Below are 22,101 nucleotides of genomic sequence, written 5' to 3'. Positions count from 1 at the left end.
AAGCCAAGAAAAGTGTGGGCCCCTTACTGAATGAGGGAGGCAACCTAGTGACAGAGGATGTAGAAAAAGCTCATGTGCTCAATGCTTTTTTTGCCTCTGTCTTCACTAACAAGGACAGCTCCCAGACTGCTGCGCTGGGCATCACAACATGGGGAGTAGATGGCCAGCCCTCTGTGGACAAAGAGGTGGTTAGGGACTATTTAGAAAAGCTGGACGTGCACAAGTCCATGGGGCCGGACGAGTTGCATCCGAGAGTGCTAAAGGAATTGGCGGCTGTGATTGCAGAACCATTGGCCATTATCTTTGAAAACCCGTGGCGAACGGGGGAAGTCGCAGATGACTGGAAAAAGGCTAATGTAGTGCCAATCTTTAAAAAAGGGAAGAAGAAGGATCCTGGGAACTACAGGCCAGTCAACCTCACCTCAGTCCCTGGAAAAATCATGGAGCAGGTCCTCAAGGAATCAATCCTGAAGCACTTACATGAGAGGAAAGTGATCAGGAACAGTCAGCATGGATTCACCAAGGGAAGGTCATGCCTGACTAATCTAATCGCCTTCTATGATGAGATTACTGGTTCTGTGGATGAAGGGAAAGCAGTGGATGTATTGTTTCTTGACTTTAGCAAAGCTTTTGACATGGTCTCCCACAGTATTCTTGTCAGCAAGTTAAAGAAGTATGGGCTGGATGAATGCACTATAAGGTGGGTAGAAAGTTGGCTAGATTGTCGGGCTCAACGGGTAGCGATCAATGGCTCCATGTCTAGTTGGCAGCCGGTGTCAAGTGGAGTGCCCCAGGGGTCGGTCCTGGGGCCGGTTTTGTTCAATATCTTCATAAATGATCTGGAGGATTGTGTGGATTGCACTCTCAGCAAATTTGCGGATGATACTAAACTGGGAGGAGTGGTAGATACGCTGGAGGGCAGGGATAGGATACAGAGGGACCTAGACAAATTGGAGGATTGGGCCAAAAGAAATCTGATGAGGTTCAATAAGGATAAGTGCAGGGTCCTGCACTTAGGACGGAAGAACCCAATGCACAGCTACAGACTAGGGACCGAATGGCTAGGCAGCAGTTCTGCGGAAAAGGACCTAGGAGTGACAGTGGATGAGAAGCTGGATCTGAGTCAGCAGTGTGCCCTTGTTGCCAAGAAGGCCAATGGCATTTTGGGATGTATAAGTAGGGGCATAGCGAGCAGATCGAGGGACGTGATTGTTCCCCTCTATTCGACATTGGTGAGGCCTCATCTGGAGTACTGTGTCCAGTTTTGGGCCCCACACTACAAGAAGGATGTGGATAAATTGGAAAGAGTCCAGCGAAGGGCAACAAAAATGATTAGGGGTCTGGAACACATGACTTATGAGGAGAGGCTGAGGGAACTGGGATTGTTTAGTCTGCAGAAGAGAAGAATGAGGGGGGATTTGATAGCTGCTTTCAACTACCTGAGAGGTGGTTCCAGAGAGGATGGTTCTAGACTATTCTCAGTGCTAGAAGAGGACAGGACAAGGAGTAATGGTCTCAAGTTGCAGTGGGGGAGGTTTAGGTTGGATATTAGGAAAAACTTTTTCACTAGGAGAGTGGTGAAACACTGGAATGCGTTACCTAGGGAGGTGGTAGAATCTCCTTCCTTAGAAGTTTTTAAGGTCAGGCTTGACAAAGCCCTGGCTGGGATGATTTAATTGGGGATTGGTCCTGCTTTGAGCAGGGGGTTGGACTAGATGACCTCCTGAGGTCCCTTCCAACCCTGATATTCTATGATTTTATGATTCTATGTATCATTTGTTCTCCAGTTATGTGACATAACAATGCACTGAGAATGTGTCCATGAGCTGACTGTAGAATGAGCATCTAAAAATCTCTGCTATAAAACTTGTAACCTTTATGAACCAGAGCCTGTGATTTGTTGCTATATTATTTGTTGTTGCCACTGAGTTCTGGACTTCACTCTTCTCTTTGAGCCTGCTCAGCTGAGCCTCACCATTGCCTGTACTGACATGTGGGGAGGGATAACTTCTTACTTTCTGTGCCACACAAATACCATTTCCTTGGTCCTCTCTCCCCTGCTCTTTCCTACTCTTTGTTCTACTCACTCTGATGTTCTGCCTTAAATTAGCCAGAGAGCTTGTTGGGACAGGGATTATCCTTCAACTCTAAAAAAGAAAATGAGTACTTAAGAAAAAAGAAAATGACACCTTAGAGACTAACAAATGGTCAAGGTTCCTTCCCCATTCTGAACTCTAGGGTACAGATATGGGGACCCACAAGAAAGACCCCCTAAGCTTATTCTTACCAGCTTAGGTTAAAAACTTCCCCAAGGTACAAACTTTTACCTTTTGTCCTTGGACCTTATGCTGCCACCACTAAGCATGTTAAACAAAGAACAGGGAAAGAGCCCACTTGGAGACATCTTTTTCCTCAAAATATCCCCCCAAGCCCGACACCCCCTTTCCTGGGGAAGACTTGATAAAAATCCTCACCAATTTGCATAGGTGAACACAGACCCAAACCCTTGGATCTTAAGAACAATGAAAAAGCAATCAGATTCTTAAAAGAAGAATTTTAATGAAAGAAAAAGTAAAAGAATCACCTCTGTAGAATCAGGATGGTGAATACCTTACAGGGTAATTAGATTCAAAACACAGAGATTCCCTCTAGGCAAAACCTTAAGTTACAAAAAGACACAAAAACAGAAATATACATTCCATTCAGCACAGCTATTTTACCAGCCATTTAAACAAAACAGAAATATAACGCATATCTAGCTAGATTACTTACTAAGTTCTAAGACTCCATTCCTTTTCTGTTCCCGGCAGAACAGAAGGTGCCACAAGTACTCCTTTTCTTTTTGTGGATACAGACTAACACGGCTGCTACTCTGAATCCTTCAACTCTGCATTTGTACAGCCCTAGCACTATGTCTGTCTGGAGTTATGCCTGATCCTGCCTTGACCTCTAGCTGCCAGTGTAATACGATCAGCATTGCACAATAATATAATAGCAGAAGTATAGGCCGAAATGACATTCATAACTTCCACATTCAGCATAAGCTCTTCTGAAGGATGATAATATTAAAGCCAGTTATTCCAATCAATAGATGGGAATGGCCCTAGTTAAAATGTGTCCAGAGTGTCACATTAGCTCAGAATAAGAATGCTATTAATATGAATTTAGAAACAGCTAGGGGTTTGGACATTTCAGTTGCAGTCCCTAGTCACCTTCAGCTTGTTTACGGCATGTACAAGCCCTCAACATGGAAATTACTCCGCACACAACTAAACTTCCCATCCAAACATTTATACAGAGAACTATGTTATATTTTTATTTCAACATGTTTTCTGGCTCTGTGAAAGGAGCAGCCTTTGGTATGACAGGGAGCTCTGCTTTGAGAGGCTGCAGTTGACAGTTGTGGATGAAGCTTCAACAAACAACAACAACAACAAAGTCAGCATAGAAAAGAGATTTTGACTTAGAAATATACTTTTAAAAAAAAATCAAGATGAAGCATACTGAAGAGATAAGAGAAAAAGGATAAAGAAAGATTCTAAATAGAGAAGAAACGGGAATGTTAACAGAGTATCAGTAGACAAGCTTAGTGAGGTTTATCAGATTTGGATAAAAGAGAGGATTGCTATCAATCCTCCACAAGTACTCAGAGTTTAATACGAAAGACAACACATTTGTCCTCGTCCAGGAGAAAAAAATCCTTAATTTGATAAACAACCACATCTAAAGTGCCTTCTTTACAGCATTTCAGTACTTTCCATTCCGTCTGCTTTATTTAAAAATGAATTTAATTCATGTGAAAAGTGCTGGACTGACAGGCCTGGAGACTGAAAGCCTTTTGTTTGTTTTAATGCACAGGAAAGGTGAAACAGTAGAAATATTTTCCTACCAGTGTGCCTCAGCCCAGTCGTAGACTGAGAGAGCAGCTCACCCTACATTTCTGCTCGGTCCTTGGCCTCTCTCCACTGTGGCTGCCAATTAGCATCCATAACACTGGGGGCTGTTTTGTGGTGTGGACACCTGTCCACAAAGAACTGGCCAAAGCCACTAATGTGGTTCACACAGGCTACTTAATAGCTTCAGAAGACGATAAAATTTGTCCTCAGAGTAATTTCCATGTTAAGAATTCACATGTGCATGGAACAAGCTGAAGATAACAACGGATACATCAATTGAAATGCCCAGAAAGGAAATTCTCAGAAGTTTCTAAATCCGTATTAATAGCATAATTAACCTGAAATAAAGTGATACTTAGAACACAGTTTACTACCTTTTTAGGGGTTACTTCTGAGCATTGAAAAAATGAAGTTAAATGCAAGCTACTTAAACCGGCTTTCTATTAAAAATGGACTCAATACTGCAATCCTTGTTTGCGTAAGTAGTGCAACTAAAGTGAGGGTTGCAGGTTTTAGTCCTAACATTGTTTTAAGATCATTAATTCAGCACTCAAAAAAAATCACCTTTTCAAGAAATAAGTAGTTCTGATGTGGAGCTGAAACATCCTCTAATCCAAATTTCTTTTCAGCGCAAAAGAAAAATGCATTTAGTATGTACTTTTATGGAAATTTATATTGAGACATACATATAGACAATGGGTAAAAAATTTTAAAAGGCCTAAGTCACATTTTCAAAAGTGAGGTAGGCACTTTGGAGCCTAAGTCTCAGTGAAAGTCAATGTGACTTAGGCTTCTAAGGGCATCTCTACACTGCCTTGCAGTTCAGACGAAGGGGGGTGTGAATAGCTGTGCACACCAGAGACTACATTAGTGTGAACTTGGGACCTTTTAAGTTTGTGTCCACAGCATCCACACGGGGGAGTAGCTCAGCACTTTGGTGCGCACTGCTATTCACACCCCCTTAGTCTGAACGGAGGGGCAGTGCAGACAATGGGACTTAGGCTTTTTGAAAAATGCGTCACGAGAATGTAATTTATACTTATAGATCAGTTTGGTGAGCCATGTCAAGCCTTTCTATGTGACTATGTTACTGCTGTTCTTTTGAACTGCAACAATGAAAAGAATGATCAAAAATGGTACTGGGCTAAATTCATTTATTTAATGGCTCATTTCGGTATGTTTAGTTTATGAATACAATCCACTAAAAAAAAAAGGTTATCTACCTTTTGTAACTGCTGTTCTCCGAGATGTGTTGCACATGTCCATTCCAGGTGTGTGCGCGCCCACACATACGTGATCATTGGAGATTTTTGCCTTAGCAGTAGTCATACGGTTGGGTGTGGCGCCCCCTTGAGTGCTGCGCTCGTGCATTGGCATACCAAGCGCCACCGGCCCTACGCCCTCTCAGTTCCTTCTTGACGGCAACTCTGACAGAGGAGCAGGAGGGAGGGTAATGGAATGGACATGAGCAACACATCTCGAAGAACAACAGTTATGAAAGGTAGGTAACCATTTTTTCTTCGAGTGCTGGCTCAAGTCAATTCCCTTCTAGGTGACTCAAGCACTATCAGTGGAGGTGGGCTCAGAGTTCATGACCTTGCAGCAGTGCTCTGCCAAAGCCAGCGTCACCTCGAGCTTGTTGCACATAACGAGACGCAAATGTGTGGACAGATGACCAGGTAGCCGCCCTACAGATCTCCTGGATTGGTACCTGTGCCAGGAAGGCAGCTGATGACCTAGTCGAATGTGCTGTCATGATAGCTGGCGGAGGCACCTTCGCCCGCTCATAGCAATAGCAGATGCAGGCCATGATCCAGGACGAAATCCTCTGAGCAGACACTGGGCGACCTTTCATTTTGTCTCCCACCACAAGGAACAACTGTGTTGACTTACATAACGGCTTTGTTCTATCTATGTAGAAGGCCAGTGCCCTCCTGACGTCCAGGGTGGTAGCCTGCACTCCTCATCTGACGTATGAGGCTTTGGAAAGAAGACGGGTAAGTATATGTCCTGGCCAGTATGAAACTAGAAAACGACCTTGGGCAGAAAAGCTGGGTGTGGTTGCAGCTGAGCTTATCCTGTAGAAGACCGTATAGAGTGGCTTCAAAGTAAGTTCTCTGATCTTGGACACCCTGCAGGCCAACGTTATCATGACCAGGAATGAAACCTTCCAGGAGAGAAGCAGGAGACAGCAGGAAGCCAGAGGCTCAAAGAGAGGCCCCATCAGCCTCAACAACACAAGATTCAGGTTCCAGGGAGGGATGGGATCCTGGACGTGCAGGCAGAGCTTTCAAAAAACGTGCTGTCATGTTGTGAGCAAAGATCGACCTGCCTTGGAATGGAGGATGGAAAGCCAAGATAGCGGCCAGGTGGACCATGATTGATGATAGGGACAAACCCTGGAGTTTGAGGTGCAATAAATAATCCACGATTTCCTGCAGCAGAGCCTGCTAGGCCTGGATACGCCATTCCTAGGCCCAGCACATGAACCTTTTCCATTTAGCCAGGTAAGTCGCTATGGTGGAGGGTTTCCTGCTACCCAGCAAGACCTGCTGAACACGGGCTGAGTGTGCCCATTCGTTCACACTTTGCCATACAGTAGCCAAGCCGTCAAGTGCAGAGCTGCCAGGTTAGGGTGCAAAAGGCTGCCGTGGTCTGTGACAGCAGCTCCAGCCAGAGAGGCAGCTGCAACAGGGGACTCATAGAACCATAGAATATCAGGGTTGGAAGGGATCTCAGGAGGTCATCTAGTCCAACCCCCTGCTCAACGCAGGACCAATCCCCAACTAAATCATCCCAGCCAGGGCTTTCTCAAACCTGACCTTAAAAATATCCAAGGAAGGAGATTCCACCACCTCCATAGGTAACACATTCCAATGTTTCACCACCCTCCTAGTGAAAAAGTTTTTCCTAATATCCAACCTAAACCTCCCCCACTGCAACTTGAGACTGTCATCAGTCTCCTTGTTCTGTCATCAGCTACCACTGAGAACAGTCTAGATCCATCCTCTTTGGAACCCCCTTTCAGGTAGTTGAAAGCAGCTATCAAATCCCCCCTCATTCTTCTCTTCCGAAGACTAAACAATCCCAGTTCCCTCAGCCTCTCCTCATAAGCCAGGTGTTCCAGTCCCCTAATAATTTTTGTTGCCCTCCGCTGGACTCTTTCCAATTTTTCCACATCCTTCTTGTAGGGTGGGGGCCAAAACTGGACACAGTACTCCAGATGAGGCCTCACCAATGTCGAATAGAGGGGAACGATCACGTCTCTCGATCTGCTGGCAATGCCCCTATGTATACATCCCAAAATGCGATTGGCCTTCTTGGCAACAAGGGCACACTGTTGACTCATATCCAGCTTCTCGTCCACTGTAACCCTTAGGTCCTTTTCTGCAGAACTGCTGCCAAGCCATTCGGTCCCTAGTCTGTAGCGGTGCATGGGATTCTTCTGTCCTAAGTGCAGGACTCTGCACTTGTCCTTGTTGAACCTCATCAGATTTCTTTTGGCCCAATCCTCTAATTTGTCTAGGGCGCTCTGTATCCTATCCCTACCCTCCAGCGTATCTACCTCTCCTCCCAGTTTAGTGTCATCTGCAAACTTGCTGAGGGTGCAGTCCACACCATCCTCCAGATCATTTATGAAGATATTGAACAAAACTGGCCCGAGGACCAACCCTTGGGGCTTGATAGCGGCTGCCAACTAGACATGGAGCCATTGATCACTACCCATTGAGCCCAACAATCTAGCCAACTTTCTATCCATCTTACAGTCCATGCATCCAGCCCATACTTCTTTAACTTGCTACTGAAAGGCTCATCCACGTGCTGAACCAGTACTGGGAAGGCCACACAGGGGCTGTTAGGATAATTCTCGCCCTGTCTTGCTTGATCTGCACAAGGACACTGTGAATCAATGGCACTGGCAGGAAGGCATACATCAGCACCCCTGACTATGGAATGTGAAAGGCGTCTGATAGGGAGCCCCTGTCCATGAACAGAACATGTGGCATTTTCTGTTCTGCCTAGACGCAAACGGGTCCTCCTGGGGAGGACCCCACCTCTGGAAGGTTATGCTGACCACCTCCAGATGGAGTGACCACTTGTGGCAAGACAAGAAAGTCCTGCTGATGTGATCTTCTAAGATGTTCCTGGTCCCAGGCAGGTGTGCGGCTATCAGATGAATAGCATGCCACACACAAAAATCCCAAAGGCGGAGAGCTTCTTGACAAAGGGCTGAAGACCCAGCACTGCCCTGGCACTTGATGTAATACATTGCAGCAGTATTGTCCATCAGGATCTCCACCACCTTGCCCTTCAGGTGGGGCAAGAAAGCCTGGCAGGCCAGGCGAACTGCTTTTAGCTCCCTGATGTTGATGTGGAGGGCCAGATCGTCCCGCAACCAGCAGCCCTGGGTTCTCAGCTTGCCCAGGTGGGCTCCCCAGCCCAGGTCTGAAGCATTGGAGACCAGCGTCAACAACAGGGACACAAAGGGGACTCCCTCCAACACTGACCCTGGGTCCACCCACCAATCCAGGGACAACCTGATGTGGCCTGGCACCCAACCTATCCAGTCTAGGTCATGCCTGTTGGGAATGTAGATGGATGCTAGCCAGGCTTGCAGAAGCCGAGATGGAGCCAAACATGGCTGACCACGTATGTACACGCAGCCATGTGGCCCAACAACCACTGGCAAGTGTGAGCCATGGTGAGCATGTGGTTCTTTACATGGGAGATCAAGTCTGACATGGCCTGAAAATGCGCTTCCGGAAGGTATGGAGTCGAGAACCACCCCAATGAACTCTATTTGCTGGACGGACATTAAGGTGGATTTTTTCTCGAGGCTCCTCTGCATTTGCTCCCGAGACCTGCCCTTGATGAGCCAATTGTCAAGATATGGGAAGACCTGGATCCCTCGACGTCTCAAGTAAGCAGTCACTGGCGCCATACATTTTGTGAACACCCTAAGGGCCGATGAGAGGCCAAAGGGGAATACCGTAAACTGGAAATGCCGTTCGCCCACTATAAAACAGAGGAAACGTCTGTGACTTTGGAATATGGAGATATGGAAACAGGTGTCCTTCAAGTCAAGGGCGGCATACCAGTCTCCCGGATCCAGGGAGGAGATGATGGAGGCCAGGGAGACCTTGCAGAACTTCAACTTTCTGAGAGACTTGTTGAGGTGTCGCAGGTCCAGAATGGCTCTGAGGCTCCCTTTTGCTTTGGGGATTAGGAAGTAGCAGGAATATAACCCTTTTCCTTCATGTCGCAAGGGACCTCTTCCACTGTCCCCATGTGCAAGATGTTCTCAACCTCTTGAATGAGGAGTTTCTTGTGAGAAGGGTCCCTGAAGAGGGGCGGGAAGGAGGAGATGGGGGAGGTGGAGTAGAAGGCAGGGCCGGCCGAAAACTGCAGGGTATAACCATGAGACACTATGTCCAGCACCCAACAGTCCAAGGTGACTTGGGACCAGGCCGAATGGTAGAAATGAAGACGCTTGAGGAAAGAGCCAGATGGATCCTGGAAAGTGACTGGGGCATCGCTCTCGACCGCACCCTCAAAATGAGCACTTCTGGCCCCCGGGGTGTTTTGCTGAGCCGGACTGCGTGGGTGAGTGGGAGGAGGAAGGGTGACAGTGGCTGAAACTAGTGTCTCTGTCCCTTCTTGCAGATCCCTGATGAGACTGCCAAGGCCTAGGAGGCGAGGGCAACTGGAACTGCTTTCTCGCAGGCTGCAGTGGATGCATGCCCAGCAAGTAAAGGGTGGCCCCAGTGTCCTTTAGGCCATGCAGCCTTGCATACATCTGGTCAGAAAAGAGACCATTCCCATTGAATGGGAGGTCTTGGGTGGAGGTCTGCATTTCTTGGGAGAGACCTGCAGTCTGATGCCAGGAGCTGTGCCTCATAACCACTGCCATTGCAATCACCGTAGCTGCCGACTCTGCTGCGTCCCACGCCATTTAGAAGGAGCACCTGGCAGCCACAGTGCCCTCCACCAGGGTGCCAAATTCCTGGGCCAAACCCTGTGGAATGGACTCCTTTAACATATGGAGGGAGTCCCATAAGTTAAAGTTGTAACAGCCCAAGAAGGCCTCATGGTTTGCCACCAGGAACTGCAAACTGGCTGTTGAATAAATATTTCTTCCAGACAGATCCAACCCTTTGGCCTGTTTATTTTTGAGGGTCGAACTGGTATGCCCCTGTTTGTCTTTTTTATTGGCCGCAGAGACCATCAGCGAGCTGGAGGGTGGGTATGGAGGTATTCAAACCCCTTGGCCGGGACAAAGTATGTTTTCCGGCCCTTTTTGAGGTGGGAGGAATGGAGGAAGGAGTTTGCCAGAGGCCCTTGGCAATCTTAAGGACACCATCATGCACTGATGGTGCAACACAGGTTGGGGTAGAGGCTGACAGGACATTAAAAAGGTGTCTGCCTGCTCAGCCATCTTCTCCACCTCCAGGTCCAAGTTCTTGGCTACCCGCCGTAGCAGGGCCTGGTGTTCTTTGAAAGCATCCGGCAGGTTGGCCCTCGAGGGTCCCGCAACCACCTCATCTGGGTGAGGACAACGACTGCACCACCAGGGAAAGCTCTGGAGCATCTTCCCCCATAGGGGAGGGAAGCTTAGGGGTGAGCGCAGTTCCCTCTGCCTCGACCACCGAGCCTGGCTCGTGCACCGAGCCTGGTGCCGTAAGCGCCGCCAGCTGTTGCTCTGAGGTGACGGCCAATGAGCAGTGCGAGGGGGGCATTGCCACAACTGGCATTCCCCACGCACCACAATAACGCCAGTTCACTGGCCACTGGCCGTGCTGCCAAGTCGGTGCTGTCGACGTGGTTTCAAGTACCTATTCGTGCTGGTGCAGTCTAGGTGAGGGGCTAAACTGGGCTTCCGGGTCGTAAGAATTCCCTTCCAGTGACCATGGTGGGGCCACCAACGCCTGGGTTTGTTTGCTGACCGTTGCCATTGGAGACGGGTGCCTGGAGCGAGGTGATCGATGCCAGTGCCAAGGGGCATCAGAGATGTGATGGGGAGCGCTCCCACGAGGCAGGCAACTGGGAGTACACCAAGAGGGAGACTGACAGGCAGTCAGAAGGAACTGAGAGAGCATTGGGCCGGTGGAGCCTGATACACCGATGCATGAGTGCGGCACTCAAGAGGGTGCTACAACTGGCTCCATAGACACCGCTAAGGCAAAAATCTCCGATGACCACAAATGTGGGTGTGCACACACCTGGAATAGAATCGACATGAGCAAGCATTCAAAGACGAATAGTTGATACTGAAACGCCACTAGCCGTCACCTACAGCCCCCAACTAAAACCTCTTCAGCACATCATCAAGGATCTACAACCTATCCTGAAGGACAATCCCTCACTCTCACAGACCTTGGGAGACTGGCCAGTCCTCACTTACAGACAGCCTCCCAATCTGAAGCAAATACTCACCACACAACAAAAACACTAACTCAGGAACCAAACCCTGCAACAAACCCCGGTGCCAACTCTGTCTGTATATCTATTCAAGGGACACCATCATAGGACCTAACTACATCAGCCACACCATCAGGGGCTCATTCACCTACACATCTACCAATGTGATATATTCCATCATGGGCCAGCAATGCCCCTCTGCCATGTACTTTGGCCAAACAGGACATCTCTACGCAAAAGAATAAATGGACACAAATCTGACATCAGGAATTATTCAAAAACCAGTAGGAGAGCACTTCAATCTCCCTGGACATTCAATAACAGACTTAAAAGTGGAAATTCTTCAACAAAAAAACTTCAAAAACAGATTCCAATGAGAAACTGCAGAACTGGAATTAATTTTCAAACTGGACACCATCAAATTAGGCCTGAATAAAGACTGGGAGTGGCTGGGCCACTACAAAAAGAAATTTCTCCCTGCTGATACTCACACCTTCTTGTCAACTGTTTGAAATGGGTCACCTTGTTTACATTGGCCTCAATAGCACTAAAAAAGTGATTTCCACCCCTTCTTGACAACTGTTGAGAATAGCCCACTTCCACCTTAATTGAATTGGCTTGTTAGCACTGACCCCCACACATGGTAAGGCAACTCCCATCTTTTCACATGCTGTGTATTGATACCTCCCTACTGTATGTTCCACTCCATGAATCTGATGAAGTGGGTTTTAGCTCACGAAAGCTTATGCTCAAATAAATTTGTTAGTCTCTTAAGGCAGTGGTTCTCAAACTTTTGTACTGGTGACCCCTTTCAAATAGCAAGCCTCTGAGTGCGACCCACCCTTATAAATTAAAAACTTTTTAATATATTTAACACTATTCTAAATTCTGGATGCAAAGCGAGGTTTGGGGTGGAGGCTGACAGCATGCGACCCTCCATGTAATAACCACACGAACCCCTGAGGGGTCACGACCCCCAGTTTGAGAACCTCTGCTCTAAGTGCCACAAGGACTCCTCGTTGTTTTTACTGAAATACACCATGAAAAATGTGCTTGTTTTCTTGCGCAACACAAATCCTGAGCTGAGCTGCACGTACAGTGGCAAAAGGAACTGCACTATGGACATAGAGAACAATTTATTTTATGTTGTAAGGTGCATGATGACAAACAGAAGGATGATATGCTCCCACCAACTAAAGTCAGCTCTGCTCTTGAACACATAAAGTCACTGTGGTTGCCCCAATAAATATGAGATCTGAATTTGTCCTTCTAAATGCCCGCATAATATTTTAAGAGATATTCTATTGATCTCACCACATTGGAGGTTGGAAATACTTACAAGAACTGTGAATAACTGAAGAAAAAAAGTGTGTGTAAGTAACACTACTGAGGAATCTTGTAATGGACCATAATCAACTGGTCAATGCACTCAACAGTTCATAGAATTATCAGCAACCATTAAATACTGCATTCCCATTCCCACATGTGTAAATTAGTGGCTAAAGAAAACTCCCTTGGTTGACTTTTTATGATATTTCCCACTGACTGTGTTGACTTTTTTGTTTTTAATCATGAAAGAATAAATGTTTGAACTAGGAAAAAAATTACTGTCCACAACATCAAAATTAGGGGACATATTTCACGCATAGTACACAAAATCTTTTTCCAAAGACCAAAAAACATGACGACAGACACGGAAAGGCACCAGTGGAACAAACAGAGAGATAGAGCCCTTAAGGGTGTAGTAACCCAGAGTTATCAGCAGTTCCAACTTGGATTCCATACTGTTGACTTAAAAAAATAAACGCATGAAGTGTCTGAGAAATGAGCTATGTCATATTGGAGGATTAGAACTGAAAGGCCTGGAGAAAAAAAAGTGAACTTCAAAGAGAAACCTTGCTGAAGAAAGGGAGATCATTTGGGCCACACACAAAAAATCAAGTGTTAATAGCCTTACCAATTTGGCTGTGTGATCTTGTCAGAACTTCTAAATTGACCAGAGGTGGGCATAGCCAGTACCTGGATGGCAGCCCTCAAATAAAACAGAGACTCTGCAAGAAGCAAAAAGAAAAGGAGTACTTGTGGCACCTTAGAGACTAACAAATTTATTTGAGCATAAGCTTTCGTGAGCTTGTAGCTCACGAACGCTTATGCTCAAATAAATTTGTTAGTCTCTAAGGTGCCACAAGTACTCCTTTTCTTTTTGCGAATACAGACTAACACGGCTGCTACTCTGAAATCTGCAAGAAGTGATGCTGGTGATTTAGGAGGAAGCACTCTTTCCCCCTGAATCAGCAATACATCCATGATCCAGAATGGGACCTGAGGCAGTGTGCTGTCTTTAGGAAGACACACAAAACCCATTGTCTACTGCCCATTTATGCCCCTACAGCACTTTCTGCACGAGTATGCATGCTAACCAGTATATCTTAACCAAATTCCAGCTGTGTTCTGTAGCTGTAACTGCATTCTACTAGAGTGACAATAGAATACTCAGTTGTACACAAAATCTACTCTACATTCCTCAAGTAGCTCCAACTGGAGATGTTAACCTTCATTTCTCCTCCTAAAATCTGCTGAATAGCATTGTCAATATAGAGTGACTGTGGAGTTTGTTGGTGAGAAAAGTCATCCATTCATACGCAATCTATCAATCACTTTAAGAGCCTTTTGGAAGAAAGTTGCTATATAGATATTAGGTATTATTATAACTCACCAGTAGTGCAACCAGCCTCGTCAATTCCACTTTCACAGTCTTTTTCCCCATCACATCTCCAGGATGATGGGATACATTTGTTGCTCGAGTCTCCACAGCTAATTTTTTCAGCTGGGCACACTTGTTTGGCTAAAAAAAAAGAAAATACAAGGAAAATAAATGTAGATATGAAAACAGCAGTAGACATTAAAGAGATATTGCTTTAGTAAATTTAATGTGGCCAAATTCTGAAACTGATATCCAGGTAAAATTCCTATAGTAAGTGGCAGAGACCATTGATATCAATGGGAATTGGGCATGTTTAGAATACCAAAAGTCAAATGCAGACACATCACAATAAAAGAACTTCAGAACTTATTTTTATTTAAATATTCAGCAAATAATTTATCAGACACATTTATTATTATTAATTGATCTACTAGTAGCTAATGTGGTGGTGGGGGTTGTTGTTTTTTTGTTTTGCTTTGTTTGGTTTTTTTTTTGTTTGTTTTGGCTGCTATTTCTTTTGTACAGCAATTTCTGAATTTCATGAAGCAAGAGAGATTTCCCCTATAAGACAAGGGAGTTAAGTAGACAAGATAATCACAAACTCATAGATTTTGCACACATCCAACTATAGTTGGCTAAAAATTAGAAAAGACCACAATGAAAGGCCACAATTGAGGAAGATGGCTGTGATGGTTAAAAAACAGCCTGGTTTACAGGGGAAGAAAAGGCAGCTATAAAAAATAAAAATAATAATATAGAACAAATGGAAGGGAGGGGAACTTGATTGTATTCATAGGTATAAATCAGAAGTTAGGAATTGCAGAAAATTGATAAGGAAAGCCTAGGGACACAAGGAGAACTCTATGACACAATACAGTTAAGGAGCGTTTTTTGTTTTTTAAATATTAGGAACAAAAATATCCTGACAATGGTAGTGCTCCATTACCAGATGGAAATAGCAGAATTATCAATAACAATGCAAAAAAAATGTTTAATAAATATTTATGTTCTGTATTTGGGGAAAAAGCAGATGATGCCATCACATCATATGGTGATGATAACCCTCCTTCCATTTCAACTAGTTTCTCTGGAGGATGTAAAACAGAAGCTACTAAAGTTAGTCATTTTTAAATCAGCAGGTCCAGAAAAGAGAGTTTTAAAAGAACTGGCACAGGAGCTTGCTAGACCATTAATATTGATTTTTAATAAGTCTTGGAGCACTGGCGAAGTTTCAGAAGACAGAAAGAAAGCTAATATTGTACATTTTTGGTGCACTGAAACTATTCATGAATTTGGATAGAATTCAGCAATTTCAGCTGAAAAAAAAAACGTTTTACAAATTGGAAATGTCAAAACATTTTGTTTCAACATTTTCAAAATGAGCCATTTCAACATTTTGTTTCAAAATGACATTTTCAAAGACAATCTCCTGTCTGTGCATAATACAGGAGGAGAAGACCATAAGTGGGGCTTGGCATGGGGGCAAAGGGAGTGGGAAATATTCCCTAGCACATCTGGTTTTGAGGAAGAGAACATATAATGACAACTCACATTGTAATGCAATGTGATCATTGACCTGCAGGAAGGTTATGTAGTATTCACAATTTAATTGTGGGCACTACATCTGTCTGTAGCAGCCAAACAGCCCGGGGGAGCAGGAGGAATGGGGAAGATAGGGACAGAAGAATTCTATTCATGGAGAGTAGAAGAATTAGGTTAATCATCTCATTGACTGAGTAATTAGAGACATTAAAAAAAAGTAAATTAGACCAGATGAACTTGCAGGACGCAAAGACAGAAGCTGTCACTTGTCACAGTTCATCAACTCTTTGCACTGAGCCAGGCCCCCATGGCTACTGTGAGTCCAAGTGATCTTTGCATCTTTGCACTGAAGCCAACTACTCAGCACAAAATGAGGTATAAAAGAGAGAGAAATTGAACAAAATCAAAGTGAGAGTACTGGAGAAATACCCAACAGCATTTCCACAAGCTTCTTCTTAGAGATACCAAGACAATTCAAATGCAATGGGACTTAACATACTGCACAAGCCATGAAACGGTCTCCTTGTAGCAGCCGCAAATCATGCTTGGTTTATATATGGGCAGGACGGTCTCAAATCTTGCTTACAGAATTTAGTATGCTTTGGACTTATGTGACTAAAATGTTTAGTTCCTTCTATTCTTCTCCAGTCTTCACACACTTGGGAAGGAAATGGTTAATGTAGTATGTGACAGTGACTGTCAAACCTGGATATCCTGTGCTCATGTAAACTATAGCAAGGTCTGTCTTTTCAGAAATAGACCATTAAACAACTTGGTTAAAATGTCAGACACATCAAAACCAATTTATCACAATGAACGGCAAATGCCAAGGATGGACAACAATGCTTTATTTATAAGGAGACAAGAGCAAAGGAGACAAGAAGGTTCCATTTACTCACTACAGCCAATGACACATTCTTCTTTTTCTTTACATGAGGCTACAAAGTCTTTCACAGAACCATAGAGCCTAACTGGCGCCCCACTGTTTGGCTTCCTCTTATGCCACTGCTGAGCTTTTCAGGCTCCGGACAGCATGTATATTCAAGAAAGCCCAAGAGAACAGAATTGATTTGCTTTCAGAAGACCATTTGTCAGGTTCTCACCATACAGGTACTCTGAGAGCATGCATAAAATGTAATTAAGCAACTTCTACTGGTGGGAAACCTACAAGACTTTTAATCAGCAGACTGTATCTATGAAAAAAGCATCCTTTGTGGAAATGCACCATCTTAATGATGGGGCAGTTTTTTCAGTATCTCTGTTTTAAGAATCCCCAAGACCTTTTTTTTCTTGTTTCTTTCAGAAAGCTTTAATTAGCACAGGAAAAAATGCCAGGCAGAATGGCTTTATTTTATTAATTATTATTTCTGTCCTGTCAAGTAAATTGCTTCTCTTCAATTTCCAGTGCAGCTTTTGGATCTTTAAAACCCTACATAATGGAATCCTCATCAATGGTATGGCCTGTAATTTAAACAAAGGCTTGGGTTTCTTTAACCGGGGCCTCCATACAAACTGTCCTGGTATCTTCCTTCCTAAATGTTAGGAATTCCTCCCCACTCTTGAAGACCAAGGCCAAGTCGGACACATTTTCTTGCCAGGAGATACTCCCTTTGAATTCACTGAAGGAAAGATCATGCCCTCTGTGCTTCTACTCAAGGCAAGCATTATCGCAAAAAGAAAATTGTTAGAAGCTGGTAGTCAGCAAAAAACTTAACACCGTTAAATGGAATTCTAGTTTCAATTAGGATATGCTCCTGACTTCCGGAGATTTATGACTGAGCAAGATGCATGTGATTAACAGTCATGTTTATCATGCATATGTTTGCATATACGTTCTGAATTCACACTAACTTATACTTTGTGCATTTCCACTGAAGGCACAGGGACTGCATGGGGTCTAAGTCAGCTCTGAATTTGTTCCTTTCTGAATTATATGTGGCTGCTATTTTACATAGCTCTAGTTTCTGTTAACATCTCCCTTCCTTATGCATTTTCCCCTCTTCATTCAGGAGCTGGAGCAGGTCTGGGAATTAGGAGAACTGGATTCTATTCCCCGTTTACTCATTGATTCATTATGTGGCCTTAGACAAGTCACTCACGCTTCAGTTCAGTTTACTCATCTCTGTAAAACATTAAGATACTCAGTTGAAAGGTATTATAAGCATTAAGTATCCTAATTATTATTCCTATTTATCCCTTCTTCCCCTCTCCAAAAGCAAAAAGCAAACAAAGTTTTTTTCTTATAATCAGTAACACGTTTTCTATTTCTTCTAGTAATCACTTACTGCTAATCATGATTGACCAAATTCACTGACACCAGCATTGAATTTGGGCTGGTGAATTCTTTTGATATTGATACAGAAGTCATATCATAACTACTTAGGGGAACTCCCCTGAACTCACTTATTTAGGTGCCTAAATATGGATTTATATATGAATAATACACACAAAAATCAAGAACACATTCGTGGGAATTCAAACAGAAAGGCTTCATACACTACAGTGCAAAACAGATTAAGATTCCAGTCAATTCCTTCTCTTACCACATCAAGCTATATATGCTGTATGTAGGTGTTTATATACAGGAGTGAAAAATTCTGTATGACCTCTCAGCTTCCACAGATGTCACTGGAACTCAATATTCAGTGGCAGAATTTGGTTCATACATTATATCTATATTTACATTTTAGATACCCAGGGGATTGTTGATAAAAAAGGAGCCTTTTACCTCTAAGGTTTCAGATCAAATCCAGCCCCAGGCCAGCATGAAACATCATGATCGGTGGCTCACAGGAAATGAGACTAGGGCATCTACAGTGTTGGAATGAGGACATCAAACAATCAGCACACCTGGCTTCTTTGTTGGCAGTCTCAGCAGAGAGGGAAAGATGCCTGGAGACTAATCTATCCACAACACTTATTATATGGGTCAGGACTGAGGCACATTTGCAGGACACTGGGCAGCTTGCACGGCTGTCATTTGTCTGGACTGTCTGCAGTGGATATATATATATATATATATAAAAATAAACTTTCAATGAGTATAAAGGCAGATTATAGGGGAAAACCCTGAAGCATGTATTATTTTGCAGCTCAAGATAATTAACTTCTTCCAGGCTTTGAACATAAATTACTATAAATGACCCAAAGACTAATTAAGAAAGGACAATAAGAAAATATAACTACAAAGCTCAAGAAACTGCAACATCGTTAATGGGATAATAGTTGATAAGCCTGATAAAATATTCACTTCTCCAGTTTGATTTGTCTGATACTGACTTGTTTTCAGAAGTTCTCTGGGGAATGGAACAGGATTTACATGGATTTAATTCTGTTGCACGAAACAGTATAGCCCAAATGCATTCTTGGGTGTTCGAAACAGAAACTGCTCTCTCTTGGGCCACATGGGTTAGAAGCCCATGGTTCTCATCCAACTCCTTTCCTCACTTAGAGATATGATTAAAATGTGCTTACTGTACCAAAGGCTCAACATGCTTAGAGCAGACAGCACGTACATTGCTTTTAGACAGATTAACACACTGCTAATTATCGTCTCTGAGATCAGAGTAAACTATAACCAGGAATTCAAAATCCCAGGATTAATCCTAATTACCAAAATAATGAGTGACTCTGCAGAGTAACTCTGGCCTAGACTTTTACAGGAGAGGTGTCTGTATGCTTCACATTGAAGAACAGGGGCATTACAAAGCTACTTATTGTTGGGATTGATGATAAAAGTGATTCCCGGGGGTCTTGCCAGCAGCTTTAATATTTATTACATAAACTGATTTGAGCGCCATGTAAAGAGGCGAGATAAGTTCTGTCACAGACTGAAAAGATTCATGGGGCCAGAATTTCAAAAGGGCCCAGGAACAGATTTGCAGTGCTCTGTACCCACAACTGGAGCCAGATTTTTTAAAGAGCTCAGCCTCCAGTAGTTCCTACCGACACTTATGGCTAGATTTTTAACACAGTTCAATGTGTGGGGTGCCGAGCTCTGTTGCAAAATCTGGCCATTTCCTATCATCTACCCCTCCTAAAAGACAGAGTAAGGGCTTATCTACATGAATACTTGGCTCGTGGCAAGCTGGGGTGTACCCCCACACTACCTGCCACACTAGCCTGTACCCCCACACTAGCCTGCTGCTCACTAAAAGTTCATGTCTCGCTGCTACCATGCACTAAAATTTCCCTACCATGCACTTCAATCAATTCCTGTTTCAAATCAGTGCAGATCAAAGCACACTAGGGGAACTATTAGTGCGTAGGTACCACGGTGCTTGGCACTGTGGTTGTATAAGAAGATCTACAGGTTAAAACCAGGATTCTCTCTTCCCAGATGTGATAGTTGATTAGAGATTATTGCCTTCCAACAATCCATGTAACTATTTCTCATCCAGCATGCAGGAAGTCAGGGCAGAAACCCTTGGGATATAACAAAATTATATCTGATGTGATGAATGCCCCCCAAACTTTCTTGCCATTATACATAGACACATTACTGTTACAAATTCACTCAAGATGTGTCAGGACTGACATGCTGTTTATCCTCTGTGGTTAGTCAGATTCCTCCTTTTATTCTACCTATTTAGAGAGAAAGAAGGAGTTCTCCCCATCCCTCTCAAATATCTGAGCAGCCTCAATTTTCTCCATCCCTATTTTACACCAGACACCCTCAGGGCCTGTTTGGCAACAACTCCACTATCGGCTAAGAGCACAACTCACCATGGAGCCTCTCACCTCCTCTCTTGAAGTGGCCAGAGAAATCCCTCCTCTCCCCACCTTTCTCTGCAAAATTAAGAGCTGGGTATGCTACCTCTCCAGATGGCCCAGCAGCTGCTTGCTTGGGAATGAGTCACCAGGATTGAACTGAACTCGGATCTTTCACATGGTGCTGTATAGCTCCTCCGCTAGGTCATGAATGGATGGACAGTGAAAGAGAGGGCAAGTGGGATATGTTAAGATGCTTAGCATGATATACTGTCTGAGAGATGTGAGATAAAGTGCTTGAAATATACAGAGTCGCTAAATATGAATGGGTATAAAACATTAGCAACAAGAACAATCTGAAATGTACTTCAGGAATATTTCCATCTTGTCAGAATTAAGTGAATGAGATAGCAAGAAGTGATTCTAGGTATTATGAGCCATTTGTCACCTCATTCCTACAGAAAAAACATACTGCCTTTCATGAGCCTACAGCCATGTGGTCACAGGGCCCATTTTCTTAGACTGGCCTACAAAGAAAATTAATGAAGCAGCAGCGCAGCTTGGGGCTAGTGTCTGGTCTAATCACTAGCGGGCAGAGCTCCCAGTCTGAGTGGAGAAACAGCAGCTTTCCACAAGCTAAACTCTGGACCCATTTGTCAGTATTTCCATGTATGTTGCTCCTTCAACCCTTTGCAATACCCTCTCTGGGGACCCACAAGTCCAATTATCTACTCTGGGCTGACAATAGAGAAATATTAAAGTATACAGGATTAAATACTGCCCCAACTGAAAGAATTGGGAATTCTGTCATTGACTTGAATAGGGTCAGGATTTCACCCACACACTATAGCTGAGGATTGGCTGACTATAAGATCTGCAATACCAGATCCATTGGTGCATCCCAGCAAGTAACCTGCCTCTGATAATGGCCAATACCTGATGTTTCAGAACAAGGCTTAAAATCAAAATATACCTAACTAATTATGCCATTTGTATTCCCTTATCATTATCTTAGTTTACACGGCTCTAAATCATATAAAGAACTATTTTCACAGTGATTTGAAGAGAATAAATAATACTTATTATTTGTTATTAGTCATAAGGTTGACCAGCATTTTTTAAACTCAGGACGGCATCAACCCTTCCTTCTGATGGTGCATAGGAATGGCTCAATCCTCCTTACAGGAAGAGCTCATTACTCATTAGCAAATCAGCACAGAAGCAGCCTCCATTGTTCTCTATGGGTAAAAAATGTACAGCAGAAGAGACTTCACAAGGGCTGGTTCCACAGTACCCTGTGCCCCTGCACAGATCTGGCAATAGGTCAAGCAGAGGGCATGGCCCAGGGCAGGGATTCTCAAGACAATTTTTTTGGTGGCTTCAGAGTGCAGCCACCAACGCTTGCTCTGACACTTTTTCCTAAAATACTTAATTAGCTTTAGGAAAAACAAATAAATCGGCACATAGACATGTCCAAATCATTGTAATTTATTTATTGCTAGCTAGTGAGTCTGCTGTGAAAAGTGATATTAACAAACATACAAGTATCACTTTTCACAGCAGACTTACTCAGCCATGGCAAGCCTGGGGACAAATTAAGCCCTGTATGGGGAGGTCGGGGGAGGCAGCAGGGGCCAAGGGCAACAGTGGGGGTCCAGAGCCTGAAGCCCTGCAGCCAGACCTGAAGCCCCGTGGCCGTGGGATAGGGACGGAGCCCGATGCCGCGCAGCTGGAGCCTGGGGCCTGCCACCACGCAGCCAGGGCCCGGGACTGGAGCTTGAAGCCCCATCGCCGGAGCCTACCGCCCCACCACCCCAGAGGTGAAGCCCA

General features: G+C 44.2%; 1 protein-coding gene across 4 annotated transcripts in view; it reads right to left on the bottom strand.

The window, feature by feature from the left end:
• The window catches only part of LRP8 (LDL receptor related protein 8), a 301,572-nt gene that overhangs the window by 75,205 nt on the left and 204,266 nt on the right, over positions 1-22,101 (bottom strand). For all 4 annotated transcript variants that reach the window (XM_048862342.2, XM_048862340.2, XM_048862339.2 and 1 more), the window contains one exon: positions 14,032-14,160. In XM_048862342.2, coding sequence (XP_048718299.2) covers positions 14,032-14,160 — 129 coding nt within the window. The remainder of the gene's footprint in view (positions 1-14,031; positions 14,161-22,101) is intronic.

Source organism: Caretta caretta, chromosome 8 (assembly GCF_965140235.1).
Source record: "Caretta caretta isolate rCarCar2 chromosome 8, rCarCar1.hap1, whole genome shotgun sequence".
Classification (NCBI taxonomy): domain Eukaryota; kingdom Metazoa; phylum Chordata; order Testudines; family Cheloniidae; genus Caretta; species Caretta caretta.
Note: the sequence above shows the minus strand (reverse complement) of the source record. Positions and strands in the feature narration are given on the sequence as shown.